At 35.7% G+C, this 26,690-nt stretch overlaps 1 protein-coding gene across 1 annotated transcript in view; it reads left to right on the plus strand.

Annotated features, from left to right (window-relative positions):
- The window catches only part of ABCA13 (ATP binding cassette subfamily A member 13), a 168,221-nt gene that overhangs the window by 34,819 nt on the left and 106,712 nt on the right, over nucleotides 1-26,690 (plus strand). The window contains exons 15-23 of the mRNA XM_059852346.1: nucleotides 1,036-1,112; nucleotides 1,335-1,456; nucleotides 4,013-4,207; nucleotides 5,989-6,153; nucleotides 11,754-11,931; nucleotides 14,172-14,311; nucleotides 18,552-18,665; nucleotides 19,280-19,370; nucleotides 25,015-25,191. Coding sequence (XP_059708329.1) covers nucleotides 1,036-1,112; nucleotides 1,335-1,456; nucleotides 4,013-4,207; nucleotides 5,989-6,153; nucleotides 11,754-11,931; nucleotides 14,172-14,311; nucleotides 18,552-18,665; nucleotides 19,280-19,370; nucleotides 25,015-25,191 — 1,259 coding nt within the window. The remainder of the gene's footprint in view (nucleotides 1-1,035; nucleotides 1,113-1,334; nucleotides 1,457-4,012; nucleotides 4,208-5,988; nucleotides 6,154-11,753; nucleotides 11,932-14,171; nucleotides 14,312-18,551; nucleotides 18,666-19,279; nucleotides 19,371-25,014; nucleotides 25,192-26,690) is intronic.

Consider the following 26,690-nt stretch of genomic DNA (forward strand, 5'->3'; position numbering starts at 1 on the left):
ATTTAGAGTAATGTGCAGGAATAGAATAGCTTGCAGGAATATTCCTAAAAACCCTCCCATTTTTTGCCAAGCACTTGCAGCAGATCTTGCTGCTCCACCAGCTTTGGATCACAACTAAGAAAATTTTCAATTTCCTGTGACTCAAGTTAGGTCAAAAATTTGATACCTAAGTTTTTTATTTATAGCTCTTTTGATATGGCTTTTCCTCTCAAAAGCTGAATACTTTCTGTGAAATATTAAGCATTCAGATCAGTTCAGCAGTTCAAAAAGTTAGAAACACAGTCTGGTGATTGTAAACTTATGGGATTGAAGTCCAAACAACTTCTGATAGTTATTTGCATGGGGAAAGCCATTAGATTTTAAGTAAAGCTGCTACTACAGAGTGTTTCAAATTTGCAATCAGCTGGAAGTAGACATTGTTATAATTGTTGCTATACTGGTTTGACTGTTGGATTTCTTTCATAACAGGCTTGAATGGTGTCTGTGACTTACAGTAATAATACAGAGGAACTTGAGCCTAGATGCTGCTCCTAAACACCATGGGCTCCTGTCCTGTTTTGAAGAGAAAACCATATCTAATGTGTGCATACTCTTTATTACTTAAGTCATAATTAGATAGAATTTTCATCCTGAACTGCAGTGATTTGTATCTCTAGGTTTTAAAAATGTCTGTTCAGTGAGAAACATGGAAGTGAGATATTGCTAGACCTGTCCTTCTCTATAAGCTACTGCTTGCTAGGGCCCTTAGTCATTATGGGAATCTGTCTCTACATATGTATATAAGTAGAGCTGCACATGTGTATCTCTACATATGCAGTCTCATTTAGGCATGAAATACGATGACCACTGCACCATACAAATACTGCATGAGAAGGTCTGTAGAGGTGCTGACTGCATGCACAGTGTGTACACACAGAGCACAGTAGGACCCTACTGCCTCTTTTTGTCCTGTTTCACTGTTCATGTTTGCCTTTATACATCAAAATGCCAATGACTTGATTCTGATAACTTGTGAAACTAAGGCTATCATTCCAGGGTGACTGAAAATTTGGAGCTACAACTGTCGGAAAACCCAGTAGCAGCTTTCCTCAACAATTTTAATCTTGTGAATGGTGGGTTCCAGTTTTCTTCACTTTTTCTATAAGTGTAATTTTGTAGGACAATAACTGTTTCTTTGTTCTTTCAACTTCAAAGGGACACTGTTTATTACTACATTACTACTATTGACATAAGGCAATTTTGTCACACACAGTGAATTGAATGAAAAGGATACAATCTGTAGGAAATCTAATTAATAATTTGGTGCTGCTGGTACTATTTTCTTTCTCCTCCAGATGTGAAAGTCAAAGATTTTGTGCAAAATATTACTCAGTTGAGGCTGGATATCGGTTCTTCTGTCAATATTTCTGAAGAAACTGTTAATACCCTTTTGGAAGCCAGTGTCTCTCATTCAGAGGTAAAAGATCAAAAAGAGGTGTCAAATTAGTGGGTTAATCTGTAGCATGGTGTGCCAGTTGAAGAAAAACAAGCCATGTTTGTGTGGAATCTTATATTTTCACTTATCACTTCCACGTGAAATACTTTGGGAGTTTTAGGACTTTAATAAAGTGATGCTTTAAGAGATCAATTTATAGTAGCACTAGTCCTCTGGTCTAAATGGCACTGCTTCATCACTTTCAGGAATGTTTTACTCTCTTGCGCTGATGCAGAATTGGAGCTTTGCTGTCTTGGTATTGTAGAAAAGATTCTCCCTCAGGTTTCTAGAGAAACCATTTTGTATCTTACCACCTCTGCTCCTTGTGGTATGGAGTTGTCTTATGTATATATATTTTAAATTCCTTTGTTTGTTCCTCACTGTTCTTACATTATCTTACCACTGTCTAGCTTTGCTTTCACTATGAGGTGCTGACTTTTGAGTAAGTTTTCTGAGGGAAAGCTGTGTGTTACCATTGCTTTTCCCTGTGCTCCCAGTGATCAGTTGAAATCATGAGAAATGCCAGCTGCCTAACAGGTTCTTTCTGCTGCTAGTGTCTGTTGAAGAGCTGGGGGCACATTTGGTGTAAATTGATCAGCTCAGTCAAGCAGCCACTGGGTGTCAGTGATGCGCCACTTGTAGAAACCGCTGCAAGCTCTGTTGGTGAAAAGTGCAGCATTAAAAAGGCAGTTCAGACCATCATAACTACTTATAGATGATTTGTTCTTCTGCTTCTGTGGCAGTGTGACTGCCTTTATTGTTAGCTTGTTATTGTGATACCGCTAAATGGTAATGAGAGAAATCATCTGAAAGCAATTCAGTTAAATGGGATTCAGTGCACCTTTGATCCTTTGGAATAATAGTGCTAATTGGCTGAATTGTCAAATTACTTTCCATCATTACTTTTTACCAGTCTTATGCAGAGCTTAGATATACACACACATCTCACATTTGGATAATGATACAGAATTTTTTGTTTGCTTAGTGCTTAAATCCTCCCCCAGTCCAACTGGAGCATTAAAGGCCCGTGTCTCTCACTAATTATAAAAGCTGCGCAACTACTTTCTAGAGCTATATTTTAGGCATGCCCATTATGTTTATTGTCTCTAAAGCCACTGTCTGATAACCTAATGATAGCTATAGGCCCATTGTAGCCCTATATTTCTGTGATTATATACTACTACTGTGCTTTCCTCTGGAACAGTAAGAGTAACCCTGGGAATTTTTTGCACTTATTGTATTTACCCATAATTTGCCACGATGTTTTGTGCTGGCCATGCTCATTGCCACGTGATGAAATGATTTGAAATCACTTAAAACCTGTAACCTGAAGACTATAACTGTTCATTTACTCAGTGTAGGTGTTTGGATTAACTCTGGTACTCAGAAAGCTGCAAGGAAAGTTCAGAGGAACTTAACTGAGGGGATAAAACATAGAATGCGTTAAAACTGCACTGAAATGGTGATATACATCTGAGACACATTTGAAATAAATTTCAAATTGCATCACAGTCAAATTTCCTCTCCAGCAAGAAGTCCAAATCAGTATCATCTTATGCTGCTCGCAGAATTATGTTCATATTCTGTTCTTTGAATGCACATGCAAAAAAGTGACTCTTTAAATACATTGAAAACCTTGTAGGATCACAAAGGAATAATTCTGTTGTAGGAATAAAAATCAAAAAAATCTAATTATTAAGTTGAAAAATAAAATGTTGTAGGAATTAAAGAGTTAAATTGCATATCCTGACTGTCTTGCAGATCCTCTCCCTGACTGGGTACTGTTAGCAGCAAGAGATGCATTCAGTGGAGGTGGTAGAGGCAGATTTTGCCCTAAGCAGTACAAAGGAGCCCTTTTCTTTGGCTCCTACAGGCTCCTAAAAAGCTTGTAATTTTTCTGGACTTGTTGAGAATGTGTAACTAAGAACTCTTGAGATATCTGAGCTTCAAGCACTTCAAACCATTATCCAAGATGGTTTTATTATAGCCTCAACCAGGGTCTGCTTAGGTATTTGTCCCTTTATCTGCTATTAAATAATACCTTTAAGCAGTGTTTAACTGAGAAATGTGAGCTGGGTGAGAGTAGACATTATGCCATACAGACATCCTCAAGTGTTACATTTGTGTGTCCTTTGAAAGAAGGAAGGACCATATTTATGATGTCAGTGATTCACACAACTAGATTTTGATCTTCAGGTGTTTCTGCAGCAGAGGTGTATATCTGCTAGGAGTATGCTCAGCATTGTAAATATGCCTGCTTATAGTATGAATGCTCAAGAATGAATGATTGACCTGTGAAAAATGAAAGAAAATCCTTATAAGAAATATTCTTCATCTTTTTATATGTACATCTTTTTATATGTACTTATAAAGTAAGAACATAGCAATCTGATATAAAGCTGTATGGTTTATTATTTCAGGTCTATTGATGCCTGCAAATTTTTGTGTTACTGTGACACAAATTTTCACCTTATTGACCATAAAAAAAGGTGATGCATTTCAGGGAGAAAAAATTTTAATACACATATATTGTGATAGGTTCTTTACAGTGCCTTTGCGGTAGCTTTAACTGGAAGGTGTGATGAAGAACTACTTAGCCTGCTGCTAAAGCTCCCTGAAAACAATAAAACTTCCCTGGTAGTGGAAGAATTATGCTCTTTACCAGCACTGGACTTGTATACCATGTTTGTATTGATTATACAAAATCTGAATGTCCGTAACATCATTTATAAGGTAAGGGTTTTTTTTGGAAGGTAATATGAAACCTACAGGTAGATAGATTAATAATTATGTTTTTTCTTCAGATGTTCTTTCTCCATGAAAGCAAACAGAAGACATATGGCATTTTTTGTCTTTGTTTAGCTCCCCAAATAGAACAGTTGAAAATGGGTCTGATAAATGCTTCCTCAGGAAAATTATCACAGAGGAGTTAATTACAAAAGCTTTGCAGAAAACACAGGAGGTCAAAGACATATTTTTAATAATCTTCAGCAGAGTTTGCAGTTCATGCAATTAGTCACTTCATTATTTGTGAGAGTGGAAGACTGATCTGACAATATTTGAACTAAAATCAGCATAGGAGCTCATCACAAGAATGACAAAACAATTTTCTAAGAAGAATTCATAGCGCTGTGGATGCAAATGTGTACAGCACAACTGTATTATCTGTATAACTGTAGATAATCTGGAATCCAGTATGGGTATTCAGTGAGGTAATGGTTTTATCTCTAAGAGCAGAATTATTGAATGGGATAGTTAGAAGACATTTAGGTCAGTTCTTTTGGGGGTAATTGATTGACAGAACATAAAATGGGAGCATGAATAGCTGAAATATCCTTATAACTTTGTAAAGAAGGATGGTTTGTTCTAAAGCCATAGGAGTCTGGTTGTATTCTGGATGTTTCATGTTTTATTCTGGATGCTGCATGCTCTGTTAGGCAGATTAAAAAAAGAACAAGACAATTTCCCGCTGTAGGTAAAGATGCCAGATGGGAAAGAAAAGATATTACTTCCTGAATTGTCTGCAAACCTGGGAAAAAAAAATAAGATAAAATAAACTAGTGTTTATTCTGATGAGTGTTTCTACTGATCTCTATAGAAACCTAATCAAATCCTAGCAAAGAGTAAAAAATGTTGTCAGCTCATCCTAAATTATAATGGAAGTTCACTACTTTTTTGGAAAATAAGATTTTTTTTTTAAATAGGTGTCTTTCAATTTTTTTTTTAACTATGTAAGGCTGAGAATAAGCACAGACATTAAAGTAGGAAGACAAAGGTGGATAAAATAGATTATCAGTGGAAGCACTGAAACTATATAATGAAATTATAGTGGTTTTATTATTTTGCATAGACAGGTAACAATGAATCAGTTTGTATTATCATATCATCTAACTAATCCCCGAAAGCAAAGGAAACAGAGAGAAAATCCATAATGACAAATTTGCATGGTGGAAATAGCAAACAGCCAATTGAACTTAGGTCAAGTAGGTAATAAAATGCACACAATTATTTTCAACATGAAAAATTCAAAGACAGGAAGAGTGTGGCAGGAAAGTTAGTTATTTTAGGGGTCATATTAAGCAATAAAAGTGGTTTCTAGATTTAATTTAGCTTACAAATTATTTTTAAAATATGAAATTATTGCATTGAACATTTTTAAAGTGGTGAAGGAAAAGTTTCTATTTACACTGAATTCTAAAAGGATAGAATGTTGCAGATCCTATTAGCATCTTAAGTTGGAAAGCTCTCTTCAACTTTGCAGGTGTAAACATGTTCTCTGAATAATAATTTCTGTTTTGTCATAAGCCAGATGTAACATTAAATTATGGAGAACTTCTCTTCAGCTTAATCTGAGAGTAACCGGGGAGTTATAACAAAAGGAGTTTTGTTAAACATGGTTTGTAGGAACATTGTATAATCAGTTTTAGAAAAAGACTGTATAATTTTGGGTGCTTCATTGGAAGGTTAACTCTTATTTCTAACTGGAATTTCCTGTTTTGGTTTTTTTTTCCAAGGTCCACATACCGCCTGAGGTAGGCAATGTATTAAATATGCTACTGGATGTGGTTTCTAGTATCAGTTCACTTCTCAATAAAGTTCAGCATGTCATGGAAAAGCTTCCAGTGTTCCTCCAAGGAATTCAAAATATTGGTGTGCTTGACATCTCTGCATTGCAGCAGGTATGTGTAGTATTTCAATATGCAAAATTAATTCCCCTTGTGAGGTGATTAGGTAAGGATATGTGCTTAGTAAGGAAGCACACTAATAGAAATGAATTCCTAGAAAGTATGGAATGCTGAGAAGAGTCCATAAACCCTAGAAAGATTCATTTGGTCTCTTTTAAGCAGTTTGGTAATTCTGAAACTAGTGTTGTTTTGTTTCTGTCCTCTCTTTTTTTGTTAACTTATGAGATTCTAGTCTAAGCTAACTCAGTGTTTGTCCACAGACTAACATTATCTATCATCTGTGATTTGGAGATAGCTAGCCAGGTGTTTTCTGCTAAGAGTGGTTTTTTGTTTGTTTGTTTAAACCAGTGTTTAACTGTTTGTTTTTTTTTTTTTAACTGCACCATTATTTTTTTACAAGAAATGGCTTTGCTTTTTTAAAGAATGAGTTCGACAGCCTATGGAGTTCTTCTATCTGCTCTGTATTTCTGTCCATGTCACCTAAGGGGTTTTTGTGATAGTTCTGCTTGACATTAAAAAAAAAAGTGGCATGAGGTGTGAGTGAGGGTGTTTCTTCTGTCTCTGCCTTTAAGGGCAATTGCTGTATGCATATCAGCTCAGCTAGCACAGTGGTGGATATAACGTTAAATGAATCATCAGAAAGATTTCTGTCTCTAAGCATGCTCCAGTTCCATAGGAAGACCTGCTGACCCTCATGGCATTACTTTTTGGGTTTGTTGTCCTTTGTGGAAACCTGAGGATTGAGTCTGGTTTAAAATTGCAAACCTCTGGAAGACCCCACAGTGATAGGTGGTGCAATCTGGTTTATTGCTAGAGTACAGAGTAAACACTGCCCTAAGTACGATTTTCCTTAGTGATACATTTTTCAAGATCTTCTAATCTGTGTGATAGGTACATGTTGAAAAATGCTGTTCTGGTGCATCTATCCGTTTTAAATATCTCTTTTTGGAGTAGCTCTTTGGCTGTTGCATTAATGGTGACTTGCATCAGACACTTGCATTTTTTCTGCTTTCCTTAAACTAGCTCCATTTGTGTCAGACTTCCTTCCAGCAAATGAAATATTCTCTTTGGACTAAAATTCCAAAGTTTCTTATTTGATAGAAGAGCCTCTCAAAAGGTGCTGTTTAAAAAAAAAGTTTGCAAAGGAACAAATGGAACAGCAGAGGGCCATCTGCTCACAGTTTTAAGCTTTGCTTGATGGCCACCCCTATTATCCCATAATATTCCATAGATTTAACCTTGTAATGTTTGTTCTTTTTTAGTTCTAACCTTTTTTGATCACTTTTGTCCCCACAATATTTTCTAATGTTTTGCTAAATCCCTTTTTCTTATGAAATTGCTGGGGGTAATTGGTCACCTAATTTGTGAAAATTAAAATAATCAGTGCCTATTTATTTTATGAATAAGTATATTTTTGATTTCAAGGGCTCTTCTGTCCTGTCTCTGTAACTTTTTTAAAGTTTTGAAGACTAATAAAAGTGCAAGTGCTCTTTCTTCCTTTTTGTTTAAATTGATTTTTTATACTTACCAATAAGTTTTAATTATTGGTTTGGTGTTTTTTTGCTTCTTTTCTATGGTTTCCAGACTTGTTCTATGGAATAAGGGCTCTGCTGAAGTGCATATATTGCTTATACAAGTCCCTCCTTAAAAGTTTTCCTCTATTTCCAAAAGAGCCCATACTAACAGATTTTTGTTTACATGATTACCAAGAGCAAAGTAGTTCAATGACTTTGAAGGATTATCAGATAAAGAATGTAAATGTATTTCAGGTAAAATATGTGGACCTTTGTCAGAAAGATATTGAAGTTAATTAAAAAAAATACTTCTATAATGAAAGAGTTAATAAATTAATTGTCAACTATGTATACTAATCAACATGGATTTCTGTCTGAAAGAAATACTGGAAAGGAAGAAATAACTTTAATATATCTGTAAAATGTGAAGCTGAATTGGAAAGGTACAGGTATTTTATTAAAAAGATGATGTAAAACCTATCAGCATTAACTGGAATATGGTGCCAGATTCTACTGTTAAAAACAATGATTGAATGGATAACTCCCTGAAGAAAAACACTGCTGATTTCAATAATGATTTTTGCTTGTGTTTTGCTGTTTGAAATTATTCACTTATATTTCCATACCTAGTTTTTTGGATACTTGTCACTCATCAATAGATAAGCTGCAGGGGACTTCCTGAGTTGCTATATGCTGTTAATTGTGAGAGGTGGCCTCACTCTGTAATCCGTCCACTAACTTGAACAAATTCTCAGTTGAACCTATCCTTGTAGAACAACCTGTTGGCGTTTTGAATAAATAAATTCTGACTTGGGTTTATTTGTGGCTACTATGTTTATTCTTGTATCAAAAATGTTCTGTAGCGTTTTTAACTTCTCTGGCTTGCCCATATATGTGTGGAACACCAGTCACAGTCCTTTTGTCCTTTTCTATTGTGATAGGTTGAAGTGACCTATTTTAGCATTTTTTTTTTTGCTTTAGCTTTTTCTATCAGGCTCTCAGTAGCTTAAGACAGCCTAGCATTGCTTTTGCATGCTGGTTTAAGGCTAATCCTGAATGTCTGGAAGTAGGAATGTATGCAGTGTTTGAGGAGAATTACAACTGGTGACTCTTGTAACCTGCTCATTTTGTTCATACATACTAAAATGACTTTCCTAAACTTGCATTCAACTTTTTCATAAACTGTACCCAGTTTTGTCTCTTAGATGAGTAAGAATGAGTGATATACTGAGGTGACCTCCATTTTATAGCAACATCTCATGATTTCAGTTGATAAGATTTTGTACTGGTTATCTTTCTATTCAACTTGCTTTGAATTAGGCATTTGTCTTTTTGCCATGTTGGGTTCTCATCTTCTTTTCTCCTGCAATCCCTTCCAATATTAAATGATAGGCAAATTTAGGTAATTTTCTTCTTGCAGGGCTCACAGGAAAAACACTAACAACTTCTTTGCAATCCAGTGCTTTTTTTCCTGTTGACAGGCTCCCCACAATATTGTCTTAATGCCATTTTTTTCACCACTATTAATCAGCAGTTGCATTAATTGATGATTAGTATTTTCTGGAGCACGAACGTTAATTGGTTGCTAGAGTTCACCTAAACTTGAGTCAGCTTGTTACATTTTGTGGAGAAAGGAATTACCCTCCGACGTAAATATGTTGTGTTGGTCAGGCATGATAACTTGAGAATGCATTAAATGTTACTTCTCAAATATTTTTTGTCTTTAATGTTCTCCCCTTAAATTTCACCATATATCTTGCTCTAATAAACATCAGAACCAGATATCCATTATTTCCTGGATCATTATACTTCTCATTCTTGATTATACATCTCATTTCTACTTTTCAAATAGTGCCATCTAAATTTGATAGGCTTCTGAAAACTGTTTAATCAAATTGGCAGTTTTGCTATTATTCCCCAGATTCTGTCAATTTCAGGATGAAAAAGACTTTGTTCTGTTTGTTTTTCCCAAGAATTAGGATTATCTATTTCTCTGAATTTATTTCCTTTAGCCCTATGGTTTCATCAAATTTTGAATTACTTTAAGCTTCTTGTAGTTTTCCAGGAAAATTGCATTTTTTTTCTCTCTCTCTTTCTTTCTCTCTAATGTAATGATTCAGAATGTATTTTAGATTTATGTGCAAGCTGTATCCCAGTATGAATTTGAAGCCTCTTTTTATAACTGGTATTTCTATTCCATGTGAATTTATTTTTATTCATAACATTTCTTGGCATACAGCTGTTCTGTTAGGTCAGAAGCTCCTATGCTATGAGGTTTTTGCCTCCATTTGAAATCCAGTTCCAGATAACTGTTTAATCTTCCATACCAGCTTTCCTCTTCCACAACTTCACTACAGTGACTTGCTTAACTGATTAGTTTGCAGGAGGCTGGTTGTTTGGATTCATCAGTCTCGATTACAGCCCTACTTTATACAGTTTAAACTAGATCAAAGATTACTCTTTTTTTTTTTTTTATTTTTTGGTGAGAGCCATACTATATATTCCTCATACTTTATCAAAGCCAAATTTTAAGAAACATATCTTTTTGAGTCAGTGGATATTTAGTTGAAAGACAGTAAGTAGATTCACCATGTTAGTGGCAGCTTACCACATAAATATTCATTATTTCAATTTCAAATTATTTTGATTGGAACTGGAATTAATTAGCACGTTTGTGCTCTTTGACTGAAATAAGCCTCATTTATCCTTCTAGTGCAAATAGTCACTAATAAAGATTCATAACCAATTTTATAAAGCATTGTGCATAAATAAAGTTTATTTCTCCAGTGAAGTCCATGCCAGCAGATTCATTCAAGGGCTGTGGATGATTTTATTATGAAATATGGGTATTACTTATTTACTTTCCTCTGTGCTGAAACTGTATGCTAAAAGTAAGATTTTGGGAGCAGTTATCACTGAGTTTTTAACAGCACTTACTAATATTCCTCCAGGATTACTAAAGAAGCACCTGGCACTTCAATAAATGCATTGATCAGGATAAACTGTTTCTAACAGCGCAATTTCCAGACTGTCTGTGATTATGTCTTTATGTAAAGTGCTGTATTACTTTGAAAATCGACTCTTCTGTTTAAAAAAATTCCAGCAATAAAATGCTAATTTTTTCTTGTGCCGAATGTGTGTGTTTGATATATCACAGTGTTTTTTCTACTTGCCAGTTGTGGAGTCTTCAAATGATGTCTGATAGTCTAGTTATGCCTTTCTTGACAAGCATCTGCTACAGTAATGAGTATCAGGCGAGCCAGTGCACTCTTTATTTGCACCACAGCAGCAAGATGCCTTGCAGTTGTGTCCTCTTAGAGCTGTGCACCTGTACAGCCTTCCGTGAGATATCACTTACAATCGAAGCCCATTATTTGAAAAGTGGAGCTGCACAGAGGATGAGACTATTGTTGTTCTTCTTCCTTTTTGAATGTGGTGAATGATGGTGCTTAAGCCATAAAAGCAGTCAGATTGCTCTCTCTCCTCATTAGGAGTATGCTAGTTATGTACAAATGGCAATAATAAATGCTGGTATGACTCAAGATGTGCAAATACTGTAAGCACATCTAACAAGTTAAAAGATGTACTTGAAAAATAGGCTTTTAGGCCATTTGAATTTCTTTTTTTTTTCTTATTAGCAACTGTCTTCACTGAAAATGTTCATAGCAAAATGGCTTTGGTTGTTTCTGCTGCCTTTGTGACACAGGAATAATCTACCAGAGAAGCACATTTTGTGAAAACTGGCATTGGAATCAGGGTATCAGTCATCTAGTTGTCTTGATGTTTTCAGTCCTTTTCTGCCTAACTGCAACACAGTATTTTTCTAGTTTCAATGTGGTACCTTAGGCTGCTGTCTTTCATTGACTGTCCTGACAATTAAAACTACATTACCTTTCTCCATGATAATGGTGATCAGAAGAACAGAAATGAACACAGCAGGCCCTCATCCTAATAGGCTGTTTCAACAGCCTAATTTTGTCAGTCTCCTTAGATGTCAATATTGACAGAACACCAGGGCTACTCCTTGAAACTACTTAAAGAAACTTTGATTCATCTGTATTTTTTGTTCATTTGTTCCAGTATTTGCAGGGTGGGCAGTTCAGAAGTTCAGCTGTTGGATCCCTGGATTCTGTAATCAAGGCAGTATGTAAAGAAGAATCTTCATTTTTCAGCAATGCAAACCTGTTCATAGACATGCCCAGAATCATGGGACTTTTTGAGGAAAATATGGCAAAATATGGCATTCCTGAAGACTCAAGTAAGAAAAAAATCTGACAAGTTGTAGTATGAATTGAGAGTTAAGAACAGTTTTTTCCACTTAAATGGAAATGTATATATACTCACTGACATCTCAGTTGATGCTGTCATCTGGAGAACAAAGTGTTGATCAATAAAAGTTAAATGGCTATGAGATAATTGTGGGTGAGACAGAAGAGATTCTGTTTTCCCCTATCTTTGCAAAAAGTAAATAAGATTGTTCTTGTCTTTGAAACTTTTTTATTAACATTTTTAAAGCACTTGGTATTAAAAAAATCTTTGAGATACAGGATTGAGAATTTATTGCTGCTTACCTTGCTGTGGTATTTTTGAGCAGTAAAATATACAAACCTTCTGGATAGAATTAGTTTTTTAGTGGTTGATATTCCTATTCTGTTTGTCAAGTGCTCAGAAAAATCCCTTAGCTCTCATGTAGTTTCACCTTTGCTCCCTTTCTTCAATACGCATTTGACTTACCCTGATTAATTTTAATATTGTTAATAACCCTGTAAGTGCCTCAGGTGGCCCTGTGCAAGAGAAGAATACAGTGATAGAGTGTCACTAGGGAAGCCTCTGTCATCTATTGGTTTCTACAGGCAGAAATTGCTCCTGGCTTGGCTGGGACCCTTGGGAGGGAGCCAGAGCTCTGCTTTGGCCTTTTCACTTACATGGGTGGGATGTAGTAAGCAGGCAGCTCTGCTTTTCTTTCCTGTTGGAAGAATGAAGTCAGCTGGATGGCTGATTAGACAGATTGTTGGAACTTAGTCTCTTTTAAAGCTGTTTAGGCCAGAAGCACTCTTTCTTGTTTTTTTTTTTTTTTTCAAGTTGTCACAACTCTGCTGCACTGAGACCTTTTTACCGTGGCACTCGGCAATATTTAAGGCATCCTTTAGTTCCAGCATTTCCAAAAGTGAATTAATATTGTTGCCCATATTTTCCAATTTGTAAATGGGGCAATGGAAAATGAAAATTAAAAAAAAAAAAAAAACCTGAAGCCACACAAACTTGTTTCAAACTGCTTAGCAGTATTTAACTTGTGTGTATTTTGCATATACCAAACACTTCCCAATGACTTTCTGAAGATCACAGCAAACCCAGATTAGCAAGTCTTCTGTGTCCTTAGTCTATTGGCATTTACATCTGGCCAACTTCTAGGCTCCTGATTCTTTGCTATTGTTTAGCAAGGATTGTGTTTACTAATGATTGTTTTATTCAAGAAAGTAAAGATTTGGGCAAAGAACTGTTTCCTGATGAAAAGAAGCTTTCTTGATGAAACATTTCTGACACTTCTTTAACTTTTGTCAGGAGTTTAAAAGGTTTTGGTCTAGTTTCCCATCATGTAGACAGATTTGTCTTCCTTGAGGAGTTCATTGATATTATTTAATATTTCTTCAGAGCACTAGAAACAGGATATTTTGAAAACACTTGTAATAAATAATAAAACCCCCAAACACATGAGTTTGGCATAAAAATCTAAATGTTTCTCATAGGAACTCATTGCCTTTACATGAGTACAAATGCAGTGGGATATCTTAGAAACTATTCCTTAGATCCTAATTCTGAAGGATATACACCCTAATGCATTTGAAGCCCCATGTGATGTTGGAAAATGTATTTTTTTTTTTATTAAGGAATGGAAAAGACAGTTGATTAGATTTTTCAAATCAAGAAGTAAAGTGTCATGACAATTTTTTGCCTGTTTTTTGGTAGCTTCCTGAAAGATTATACAAAAAGAAAAGTCTGTATTTCTGAAGGATTTTGTACATTCCTACTTCTTTTTTATATAGGAATCCAAAGCTCCAGGACTATGGAGGGTGTGGAAGGAATTTTTTTTTCTCTTTTAAGGTGACTTTTCCCTCTGAAGTCACTCGTGTAGGCAGAGGTTTTGCATATGCCCTTCTGTTCTAAAATGCACTAATGTAACACTTAGGACAGATGGGATTCACAGGCTGCTTTTCAGAAATGTGAGGAACTCTTTAGATTCTGATTTTTTTTCTCTTCAGTGTTTAGAGTTCTGCATCCTCAACACTATCATAGACTGTGTTTAAACAATTTCTATAGGAACCTCTAATGATTGTTTAGTAGCAGTTGCACGTTATTGTTACCAAAACACTGGTAATAGTTTTTGGCATGGTACTGTGGTACATTCTAAAATAAGACTCAAGGTTTTATTTGAATAAAAAAATTTCAATCTCACCTGTGTTGTCCATCTTAAATGTGAATCTGTCTTTGTTTTTGCAGCTCCTTTTTGCTTGAAGCTTTATCAGGAGATTTTGCAGGCTCCTAATGGGGCTTTGCTATGGACTTTCCTGAAACCTTTATTACATGGGAAGATACTGTACAATTCAAACATCAGCATGATTGACCTGGTGATGGAGAAGGTGAGTATCAAAAAATGCCACTATTTCTGTGTATTGATTTTGTCTTTGCAATTCGTTTTAAAGGTCCACTTCTTTCAGGGTAGGCAGAAGCAATTGGATAATTGCCTTTCAGAAAAAATAGATCCAGCCTGCCCCCTGAGCCCTCACCTGTTTCCCACTTTAAACTTAATGCTTCTCTTAACTTTTATCCTACCTGTTACAGTGGTTCAAACTCAGTGTGAAAAGCAGACTTTTGCTCAAAGCCCTTTAAAGCAGGTACAGAAAGATTAAAAAGGACACCTTAGCAGAAGTGTGATGTGTGTTATGCTGAATTGAGGTGTAGGGTGCACACATTCTAGGGAAGCTTTTGCCTTCAATATTTTCTTATCATGGGAACTGTAATGGGGCAGCATAAAGACCTGTGGGAAGGGATGGCCCCAGGGAAAAAAAAAAGCCTGTTCTTAGGGAGTCACTGAGCTGAATTAAAAAGAAAAAAACTTAAGTAATCAGTAGTTCATCCTCATTGATTGCTTATAACACCAGTAGTTGAGTGACCAGTCATAACTGAGATGCTGTATGTGTGGATGCTGATGATGGTATTCAAGAGTTGTACTATCTCTGCAGTTCTGCTATGGTTGGTGTTCTTTCTTGAGTGGGATTATTGACAATGACATATTTCTTCATGCCTAGCTTAGAGACACTTCTGTAAGAGAAGGATTTATACTTGTTTTAGATTTCTCTGCAAATTTTGCATTGATCTTCTAAATATGTGACTTTTAACCTGCAATATTAGTTATTATAAGAATGGAAATTTGGAAAATAGAAATTTCTGCTTGTAAGTGGTACACAAAAAGACCATAATAACTTTAAATGTGATGGTAACTATATTCTCTGTAAATTGAAAACTTTGTGGTATTAAAAATACAGCAAAAGACTAAGCCAAAAACCCCACTGTAGATAGCAAATTCTATGTAACTTTATAGTTTCTGTTCTGAATTGGAAAAAAGGATTGAGTGATTTCATGTTTTGCAGTTAAATAACTTAATTTGGGGAGCATCGGTTATTGCTCTGGAATACAGAATAATTAATTTAAAATTTCTAGTCAGTTAAAAATAAAGATGCTTTTGATGTTTGTAGATGGAAATTCTATAAAGAATGAGTTGTAAAAAATGATAAATATTATGTCTATTTTTTAACTTATATTCTATGTTACAATGACATTTAGACTATAACGCTTAAAATATTTCCACATTATTTTGCCAATTAATATGCTTAACCATTCTTAAAAACATCTGTAGGAAAGATTAATAACTTCACATACAATATATTCCACCACAGACCTTTTAGTGGAATCTGGACTGAGTAATACAGTTCAGAAAGAAGCTGGCTTAAGGATTGGCTTTTTGGGTTTGTTGGTTGATTGATTGTTTTTTTGTGGGTGGGATTTAACGCTTTGGAACAGCACAAAGATTCTGGTAGAAACTCTTATTTTACTTATATATTCTTAGGCTTGCAAAAGTTCCATCAGCTTATTCAGAAATCTCTGTAAATACACTCTTGCTCCCCTTCCCAGCCCTGTAAATCTAACAAGCAGTTATGAATGGGTATCTGTTTATGTGTAAATATGAAACTATTAGGAAATTTTCTTGGTTTTATTACAGAAATACCTCAGCTGTTGCTTGAACACAAACAAAATTTAAATTCAAAATACTGTCCCCAGTGTCTCAAATGCTCAAATGTTGCTACAAAACCCCAAACCTTTAGCCCTTACAAGCATGATCTCCTACTGAAATTGGAACAGTTCTGGCTTCTTTTAGACTGTGTGGCTACATGTAATCTATTTACTAGAAGAAAAAAGTATCAGATTACAGCTTTGAAGAATACTGATGTTGGTATACTCTGACATATTCTCTAAGTTTTCCACATGGACTATTACATTTGAGAGCATGTAATTGACCATCCTTTGATAAATTGTGAGGTTGCTGGGTTTGAGTTTCAGAGAAGGCAGCAATTCTACTGTGTGGAGTGATGGTGGTGACAGCCACAGAAACAGGTTGTGGTGATGACTGAGGTTAAAACAATTCAGTGCCAATTGGCAACAGGAGTTCAAAGGCCACGTGGGATGTCTTTGATCTTTGCTTTCACAACTAATTTTTTTTGCCACTGATGAACCAATCTTATGGAAGTATTTCTTATTCCAGAAGATTTTCAGAGTTGATCTTCTATTCAACAATAATTTTTGAATAATTTTCTGCTATTTCCGAAAAAAGGTGGGGTCAGGCTAGCCAGGACATTGCTGCTATAATTTGTCTACTTGCTTTTTAGGTTATATGAATTCCTAGTATTTATTGTGCCTGTGGTGAGTCTGCATCAACCACTTCTTCCCAATTTGCTTGCTCTTCCACTTCAGACTGTGGCACCTTCTATTTTAATGCTCTATGTTTTTATTTCCAGCTGTTGTTATTTCTATTCTCTATTTACTGCTACTCTTTATTGTAATTTATTATTAGTATAAAAAATTAAAACTTACTTAAATTTCAGAATTATTAATCTGCATTAGTAGCATCTTTATTTATAACTTTGCATTTGTTATTTTCCACTTCCCTCATAACAAGGGAATTTTAATCAGGAGGTTACACTACAGTGAGTAGTTCAGCTATTTAATCCTTGAGTACTTTTGAAATTCTTGGCTGGACATTATCTTTTCCTGCTTATCATTCACTTTGTGAAGTTGTAGGACTTTATTTTTTTACGGCTTCTTCGATAAGAGATCTCCAACGTGGGGAAGACTTCTGGCACAAGAAATTCCCAAATGCCTATGGCCATCAATGAATGAATGAAAAAGCAAAACTACTTTCAAGTGAACTCCATTATTATTATTATTATTATTATTATTATTATTATTATTATTATTATTATTATTATTAATCCTTTGTGCTGATCAGAATCAAGTTAAGAAGCACTAAGCTCTACTGAGCCCAGATCTTACGAGCTGCTTGGTATAATAATTTCTAGTGGTGTCTGAAAGTTTGATCTCCTTGTGCTCTGGTGAGAACTGTAGTTGCTCTCTCCTGGGGACAAAGCAATCTCCTAGACTGCCTGTTTGCCACCCTTACAGCCTTCCTGCTCTCCTTGATCTTGTCACCATCATGCCTGGTCTGGGGCTTTCAGTCCATGATGTTTCTGTGTTACTTCTGATCAGAAGAACTTATTTACTTTACTTGACAGCAGGACTTAGTTTAACACTTAGGATCACTTTGTCTTTAATCCTTATGAATGATCACTCTTTAAAGTGGAATAGGGATTCTCATAGAAGTTAAATGCATGATGTTTTTCGAGCAAACAAAATTGGGTGCAAGGTCTCTTTAGGGTGTTCTGTGTTACAAAGAGGAAGAAAGAGCCACCAGAAATTGTTTTCTCATGTTGTGCTAAGAGTTAGATTTTGAAAAAGGCACTTAAGATACTATGGTAGAAATTGTATACATTCAACAGGAATTATTACAAAAAGTGTGGTCCCAAATTGGAGTTTATAACTCACTGCAGACACTCTTTGCTGGAAAATGTCACAATTTTTATCATAATAACTATGCTGGATTGTTCTTAAATGCACTTCTGTGACTGATAACACCAATTTAAACAAAAAGATACTGCAATATTTTCTAGTCTTGAGTATACTTATGATCTGTTTCAAACAGGCTGGAAAAAAATTGCTGGTTGTTTACTAAGAGAGAAATTGTAACCTGTGTTTGACTGGGACAGAAAATATTTTACTTCACTCAAGTCTTTCTGTGTGAGAGTATTTTGAAAGAGATTGATTGATCAGTTATATTTATTGTCCAAACTGTGCTTCCAAATTTCAGTTTTATTATGTACTCAGTTAAACTAGTTTGAATAAAAGACCCACAACTGAGAGGCTTTCTTTTGAATATATCCCAACTGTATTAATTTTTCTGTCTTTCTCAAGCACCCCCATGATACTCTCTATGAAAGAGGCACTATAAAATAAAGAAGTCTTTGTTGATACTTCAGGCGGGAAACATACAGAGTGTAGGAAATCTTTGATTTACTTGGTGTAGAAAAAAAATGTTTAATTTCTTAAGCAAAAAAAAAAAAAAAGAAAGCATGGATATTCCTACTGCTGACTGTCAAAATGGAATGGAAAGGAGTTGCACAAGATCTAAAGCATACCAATTTTTTCTGTTTCTTAAAATTGACTGTGCGCATGTTTCACTTCATTTGTTCCCGTGTATTTTTTTGCCAGGCTAATTTCACTTTTGGTTTTGTGGAAAACTTGAAGAGTTATTCTGAGACATGGCTTAGGATGTCTGAGGTTTTCAAAACCAGTGGAAATGTCCTCACAGTCTCACGACTGCAGGTTGGTGAACTGTGGAGGATCCTTCAATTTTCCGACTTTTTGCTGTTTGATCTAGACAGTATTTCTACACATGCAAAACTACCCATATATTTGACTTCAGATTTAAAAATAGCTGAAAAAGAGGCAAATTAGCTTAAGGTTATTAACCTAGAGACTGATGCTGAGAAACTTCTGACATGAAAATACTTAAAAGCAATGTTGCCTCTCTATCTCCAGTATTGCTCCAGTATCACTGAACAACAGGGGAAATAAAATGGTGTTGGTACTTGTTTGTTCATTGTTTATGTTTGCCAGGAAGATGTGAAACTGATGAAAATAACTGGTGAGGGAAATATGGACTATAAAAGAAAAGCTTTCTTCTTACTGGGGTTTTTCCATTGTACATATTAGTGCCTTCCTCTGTCACCTCTCCTAAATCTCTTTCCTGCCCCCCTTGCCATTTATTTGAAATGTGTGGCATTAACCTGTTAATAGGGACATGGACAAGCTAAATGACTTCTGCAGTGTCATGCAGGAAATTCTTGGTAATGGAATTGAACATTAATATGTATGTATATTTTGTATTTTCTTAGAGAGGATAAGCCTGAGGTAACATCTATCACTTTGCATTTCAGGAAGCACTGCAAAACAATTTTGTAAAGCATTTCATAGAAAGTAATTTGGATATCAACATGGAAAAACTCCTCAAGAAAATGCAAGCATATGGTACGTATATGAAAGTACCTGTAATGGTTAGCCTTGTTAGACTTCCACTTAGAAATACATTTAGTTGAAATTGAATATTGTACTTACATCAGTGATACTTGAGTAAAGCAATAAGAGACTTTACCCTCTTGAGTTAGTCTCAAATGTAATTGTCTGTTTTCTTTTGAGTGACTGGATAATTTGAATTTCAAATATTGAAACCATATTGGTAACTAGTCAGAAGTGGAAAAGTGTCATGGGAGAGTCTCAAACATATCATCCATACTTAAAAGGCTACAGAAGTCACAGTTCCATTAGCTAGAAGTTTATTTTTGTAGTAAATTTTGAAGGAAGTAAATAGAAAATGAGATTGGATACAGTGTGTTTGATAAAAATCTCTCTGTATTTGTTTTCCATTTATCCAGAATCAGTTGTGTGGGGTGTCCTTGAGCCTCAGAAAAGCCTGAGAGTGGTTTATAATCAGGGAGCTGAACTGTCAGTAGGAAGAAACCTGGGTCAGTCCCAACCCTGGTATAGCCCAGTGGGGCCGGGGGAATGATGCTGAGGGCAGAACACCACCCTATGGGCCCAGATTCACAACCAGGTGTGAAATGGTGGGAGCTGCAGCCTGGAGCAGGACCAGGCCCAGTCCCAGCTTTGTGCATCTCTGGTGGGAAAGGAGTGGCCCTGGTTCATTGGTCTGCCTGGCAGCCTTGCCCTGGGCACAGCCATCCCTATCCCTGGCTGCTCCATATCTGCATTGGTAGTGACCCCTGGCAGTCAAACAGAGAGCCTCCAGAGCTAGATAGATAGCCCAAGGAGGATGGTTCTTAATGGAGGAGAAAAGGGAATAACTATTTTGACTAATTTGGGATATTCAAGGATTTAAGAAGGAGAAGAGAAAGGGTTATGCTGTAAATTTACGTTACTTAATGATTTTACAAGAATTTGATAACTGAAAAAAATTCAGTATGTCCAGCTTTTAGTAAAGTAGGTGCACAATCATTAAAATGCTCGCCAGCATGTTCCAGAAGGAAAACTCTGTACTGAAGCAGATTCCAATGTCATTTAAGAAAAGTTCATGATTTTCAGAATCAGAAAGAGACAAAGTGGTATAAAATGCAATAACAGACAGTGTGACATCATGGAAAAAAGGAGCAGAGTACTTCCCAGAGGAGGATTGTAGTAGAAAGGACAGATCTGTGTGGTTTCAGGTCGGTACCTGTTGGGATCATTATGAGCCAAACAGAAATCTGTTCCAGTTGCTTTCTGGAGGAGGGCAGGGATGACCTCACAGGTACACCCCCGAGGAACTTTGTGACCCTCATTGCTTTGAAAAAATTGACTTTAAAGAAATGTAAGTCATTAAGTCTGCTTAACAGTCAAAGAATTAAGACCACAGCTAGAATAAATAAGTGTACCTGAAATACACTCTTATTGGTTCTCAGAATCTGCCTCTAGGCAGAAGTTGGGCAAAATCCATGGCGGCTCCTGAGAACTTGTTAATAAAGTGTGCTCTCAATCTTAACTTGTACTACTGCCCTGAGCTGGTGCAGACAGGTTGTGAGATTTAGTAGAAATTGGCCTTGGTTTGAAGGCTTTCTATGAAGACTAGGACTTCTTGCGCACTCTTTCAGTTAGAAAAATGGCAAATGGTGTCTGGAGTTCAAACTGGAAAGAATCTGGGCTCTGTGTCCTCTGTAGGCAAGGGACTCAAATTCAAATCTTCTTTCTCTTCAGATGATTTTCTTGACCAGTGAACAGCTGGCTAGTCTGAGCTGGGCACAGCTTACCACTCGAGGTGAAGATGGATCATAATACAGCTAAAAACTAAGCCCACAGAATCACAATGTTGGAAAGATAGGATGGAGAAAAGAGCAAGTCTTTTAAACTTTAGGGGGTGCTGGAAACATAGCTATCTCAGTCTATTAGTTGAGTAAAAGCTGGATTTTATTTGTGTAGACCTAAAAATGAGAACTACATGACAGGTTATGGACAAATATTCCATTAAATAGATTTGATCTCTGGAATTATCAGATCCATCTTCGTTGACACAAACAACATCAAAGAAATCTGTACCTGTGTTTCTCAAGCTATAGCTTTTTAACAGAACTAAGGACATTTAATAATATGTAATAAACTATTAATAGTTTGGATGGTCAAGACAAAGTAGGGTTTGAGTGGCTCGTGAAACTAGGATTTCCTTATTTTAAGGGAATACAGTTGGTAAAATTAGCATCATATAAAAACTGAATATCAATAGGGGCTATAGATCACAAGAGCATTTATGCCTCTGTGAAACTGATCTCTCCAAAGCACCAGAGCACTCCTCTGCATTTATTATGCCTCTTTGTATGGATTCACTTGGTTGTTTTACTTCTTGAAAAATGATATGCACTCTTGTTTTTATCTTAGCTTCTGTACTTTTTGTTCATTTTATTGGACCCTAATCATGTGTAACTTAACTGTAAACCTCCTCTTATGTTTGTTTTTAAAAATTTTATTAATTTTATATTGCATCAGCTGTTCAGTCCTGTAATTACCTTTCTTGCATCCAATTAAAGCCTTGAATATATCCATGTTAATGGTTTTACCACTCACAATCTTTTCAATCTTCATCCAAAGCTCCAGCTTTCTAAAATCTCCTGATCTCTGTGATTATGTCTTCTAACTAAAGCAAATATCTTCTTTTATCACATGTACACTCTCATACAGATGATTTTAATTATCCTCAAATACAAGGTGCTTGTCTTGGTATAGTTTTTTGTTTCTCTACAATGATATTAAAAATGTTAACAGACTTAGTGATGGCTTTTTCTGTGCTACTCCTGCTGTAAAGTGTCACGGACAGAGTGGATAGGTATAGACCTCTTCCAATGTCTCTATAAAATCATCATGCTGCAAGACTTCACAAGGTTATCAATTTCAATTTCGTCATGTTTACTCAGGTGGAGCAAAGTAAATATTTAGGCTGAGGGCTAAAAAACTTGTGGTTTTCTTTTTAATCCCTTTACTTTCTAAGCTACCTTAGTGTGGGCAAAGCAATTGTTTTCCTCTATATCTGCTTTGCAGCCCAGCAACTTGGAATAATTTTCTACTTGGAATAATTTTCTTATATAAGCCCTGTCCCACTAGCACTTGTGAGCTCCTTGCTGGGCACAGTCCTCACAAACCTTCAGGAGGCACTGGGAGGCATTTGTGCTGCAAGCTCCTATTTTAAATTCTTGCTTGCTGAGTCTCTCTCTTGTCCTTCTTGTGTGATTTCTTCCAGATATGAAGTTTTTTTCACTGTCATGGGCTCTCCTTACAGAGGGCTACATGTGACACCATGTATAACAGCCAGGGCAATAAAAAACAGGACCAAATCAAGCAGCTTTCCTTTGTGCTACCCCTCTGCTGCCCTCATAGTAATGATATAGTTTTGTGTGTATTTATAAGGCAGGGAACAAATAGCTATAGTGCCATCACTGAAAACTGTGCCACCACCCAATCTTCTGATACCTAGAAACTTTCTTCTCATTTCTGACCTAAATTTATTTATTCCTGATTTAATCTAATTTATTCTTCCAGCAACTTTTTATTTTTGCTTAAACAGCACTTCTACCCAATGGTTTTACATAATCCATTTGTATTTTCTTCCAGTTGCTTAATGATAGGTTGAACAAGGTGAGTGGAAGATGAGGGCTGACTTGATTTTTTAAAATGAAATATAAAGATAATAGTGATCGCAGATTTACCAAGTTTTTAATTCATAATTGTTACATTTATAAATGGGAAAAAACAAAGTCTTCAACTCTATAGATCTTGATCATGTAGATTGCATTTTTTTGTATGTGTGGTATTTCTATGATGGAGTACAGAAGTTCATTAAGACAATTAAGCGTATTGAGACAATTTTTTTTTTTTCAGATATATTTGTGTATACCACACTCCAAGCCAACAGCAATATTGATGTTATTTCTTGTACTAAAATATTCAACAATTTAAGTCACGAGAGAAGCTTTTCTTAGCTAATTATTGATTCAAATTAAGGTCTTGTGTGTGTAGATATCACTCAATGATGGAATGCTTTCAGTAGGAAGGAACCTTAAGGATGACATAGTTCCAACCCCTCTGCCATGGGGCCACCTTCTGCTAGACCAGGTTGCTCAGAGCCCCATCCAGCCTTGCCTTCAACACTTCCAGGGTTGGGGCATTCACAGCTTCTCTGGGCAACCTGTTCCAATCTAAACCTACTCTCTTACAGTTTAAAGCCATTCCCTCTTGTCCTACTTGTATATGCCCTTGCAAATAGTCTGTCCCCAGGTTTTTGTAGGCCCTCTTCAGGCCACGATAAGATCTGGAAGGTGCTATAAGGTGTGTCTGGAGTTTCTGTTCTCCAGGTTGATCAACCCCAACCCTCTCAGCCTGTCTTCACACAAAATAATGCATATAGGGTTATGTATAATTGCATACACATACATGAAAATGTATGTGAAAACCCTGGCATTTGGGTTTAATGTTAGGAATATTCTCTTCTCTCTAATGCTATTAAAAAAAAAAAAAAAAAAAAGGGCAGCATGGGTGTTTCATTTATTGTCCTCCTCAAGGATAGCCATAAATAAGACATTTATTATCTCTATTCTGTTATGGTTTCTCTCAACCTATGAATTCACCTTGCCTTGTTTGCCTAACTTTTGAATTCTAGACTGTCAGTTCCTCTGCTTTTTCTCCTTGTGCACTTTACCCTTCTCACTGTTAATCATGCTTCTTCTTCAGACTGCTTCATACGTTTTCTACTTATCTGCCTTCCTACTGTAATATTTCCTGTGCTGATGCTGAGTAATGTCTATGATCCAGGATTTGTTTGTCACCACTCTTATCGCAGGAGGTCATCACCTATTCTTTTTTAAAGATAATATCTTCAAGTGAGTGTTGAAAAATTTAAGATGGAAAATTGTGTTGAATATTTTATAGCCTTGTTTATTACCTGAGAAATTCAGATGTTTTATTAAATCTAGATAGCATGTTTCTAGCTCATGCTATCCTTCTAATTATTCTCTCAAACATAAGGATATATCATTATCCCTACATTCTCTACCAATGGAAGAAGATCTGAATTTCTCCAAAAGTTGAGTTTTTTAGAAACCAGGTTTTGATTGAGGTATATGTTCCTCCTGGATCCATAGATAAAGTAAAAATGAAGGGATTATTCGGCTTTTTTCAGATTCTTTTAAACGTAGGACTCCTGTCAAAATGCTCTATTTAACATGGTTCTTGAAATATTCACAGTATCAAGGAGAAAAGAACTGGATAATATGTTGCTAAATGAGAGATTAATATCTATTATGATATCTGAAGTACAGTAATTCCCTTGTTTTTGAGGGAGTAGTTATGGAAACATAAGAAAAGGTTCAAGGGTGTGGGCACTTTCTAGAACTTTGCTAGAATTTGTTAGATTTTTTATCCTCTGAAATTGAAGGAAAGAGTAGCTGAGGGCTTGTAAAAGCTACTGAAACATGAACTGCACTTCCACAAGTTCACACTAAAATTTCTATGTCTCTTAAACTTCTTCTTTTTTTTTTAAATACAATGAGGATTTAGTCTTACAGGATGTACAAGTGACAACACACCTTTCTGTTCTATCACTAAAACTAAGCGAGTCCAATTTGTTTCCTCATCTTAGAAACTATGACGAACAAGATGCTTAACAGCTCAGCAAGTAAACAGATTGACCTGTTGACACAGCTTGTTGTAAATATCTCTTCCTGTGTGTTACTGGACCGTTTCCAGCCCTTTGACTCTATACAGAAATTGGAGAAGAAGGCTCATGAACTCATGCAGGAAAATAATCTTTTGGCTAGTAAGTACATTATGTAAAATGCATTTTTACAGAAAATTTCAGACTTTGTATTTGTTGTCTGTGTTTTTTGATAAGGTAAGTAAAGGTTGCACAGTTTAAAAGCGTGCATTAAATCACATATAATACAGTCAACATAAAGCACATTTGAATGCTGTAATGTAAGCTGGAAAGACTAAATATGTTGTTTTAACTGTGGAATGGCCAAATGAATGAATCCTTGGAGTCTCTTATTTCTATCAAAATGTTTAAAAGAATGGTCATAAATATTTAAAGAAGAAAAAGGTAAAAAAATGTGGAACACTGAGGAAACTTAACAAGATGACAAGGTCACCTAGTTTATATCCTTTCAAAATTTATTTTTTGTAGTCTTGACTTTACAAAAAGGAAGAAAGAAAGAGGATTTGATAGGATTTACTCTTAAACCAACCCCTCAGAGAAATTAGCTTGGTTATTCAGAGTAAATAAGTTCTTAAGGAATTTCTTTTCTTCCTTGGGATTACACTTTTTCTCTTTTTCCTGCATTATATGCTTATTGCTGAGAATCAATTAATTTAACAAAAGATTTTAAAAGGCAAGAACATTTTCTCCTAACATACACACTTGTCTTGCAGAAAATGCAGTAGATTGCATGTAGTGTTTCCCAAAAGAGAAGTCTCCTTAAGTCTATAAAAACTGCTCCACAACATTTCCCCTCCATCTTTTTAGGGTTTTTTTTGTCCCCCTTATGCCTGTAAGTGTATAACAGAAGATGTGAGATAGAACTTGTAAAGAAGGAAACTGTTCTGTCTGGAATCTCATGCTTGTTTTGTGATCTGCACAGTACCCTGGCAATTGCCATCCTCTGTCAATATGAAACAAACAGGCTGTACCTTGAGACAAGGAAAATTGCTCAGGAGTACTTTGGAGAAGGCAATCTGTTTGTGTCTTTAAGGAAAGAAATGGACAGATAAGTCTTGGCCCTCAGAAAACTGAATGATCAAATTATAGTTTCATTTTTCTTCCACTTACCTAGGGAAGGGTCATATGCTAATATAAGCCAAGAGATTTTGTGCTAGTATTTTCCAGTACTCTGGCCTTATTTTCTCCTCACATTATTAGAGATCAAGAAGATGGCGTTCTAAGGAGCGTAATGTGTCCAACATGACAATGTTACATGCTCTGATGTAGGCATACATTCCTTTCCATAGAAAGATGTTAAACTGGAATAGAATTTTCCTTTCTTTTTTCTGTGGTCTTCAGAAACACCATAACTTCATGGAATGTCTTAGAAAATCAACTGTTTGTTTAAATGGAAAAATGAGATTGGCTGGTTGAAAGAAATCTGGTTTGCAGTAAAGTATTCTGTATTTTATTATCTTTCAGACAACCAGATGGTAGGTAAGCTATCTCTCTCTTTTCCCAAGGAAGAAAAGGGAGATATTTAGTATTTATCTGGAACTCCTAAAAATTCTGGATCACACAAAAGAGAACACAAGCAGTTTCATCTATTTGGCTTCATC

Source organism: Haemorhous mexicanus, chromosome 1, assembly GCF_027477595.1.
Source record: "Haemorhous mexicanus isolate bHaeMex1 chromosome 1, bHaeMex1.pri, whole genome shotgun sequence".
Taxonomy (NCBI): domain Eukaryota; kingdom Metazoa; phylum Chordata; class Aves; order Passeriformes; family Fringillidae; genus Haemorhous; species Haemorhous mexicanus.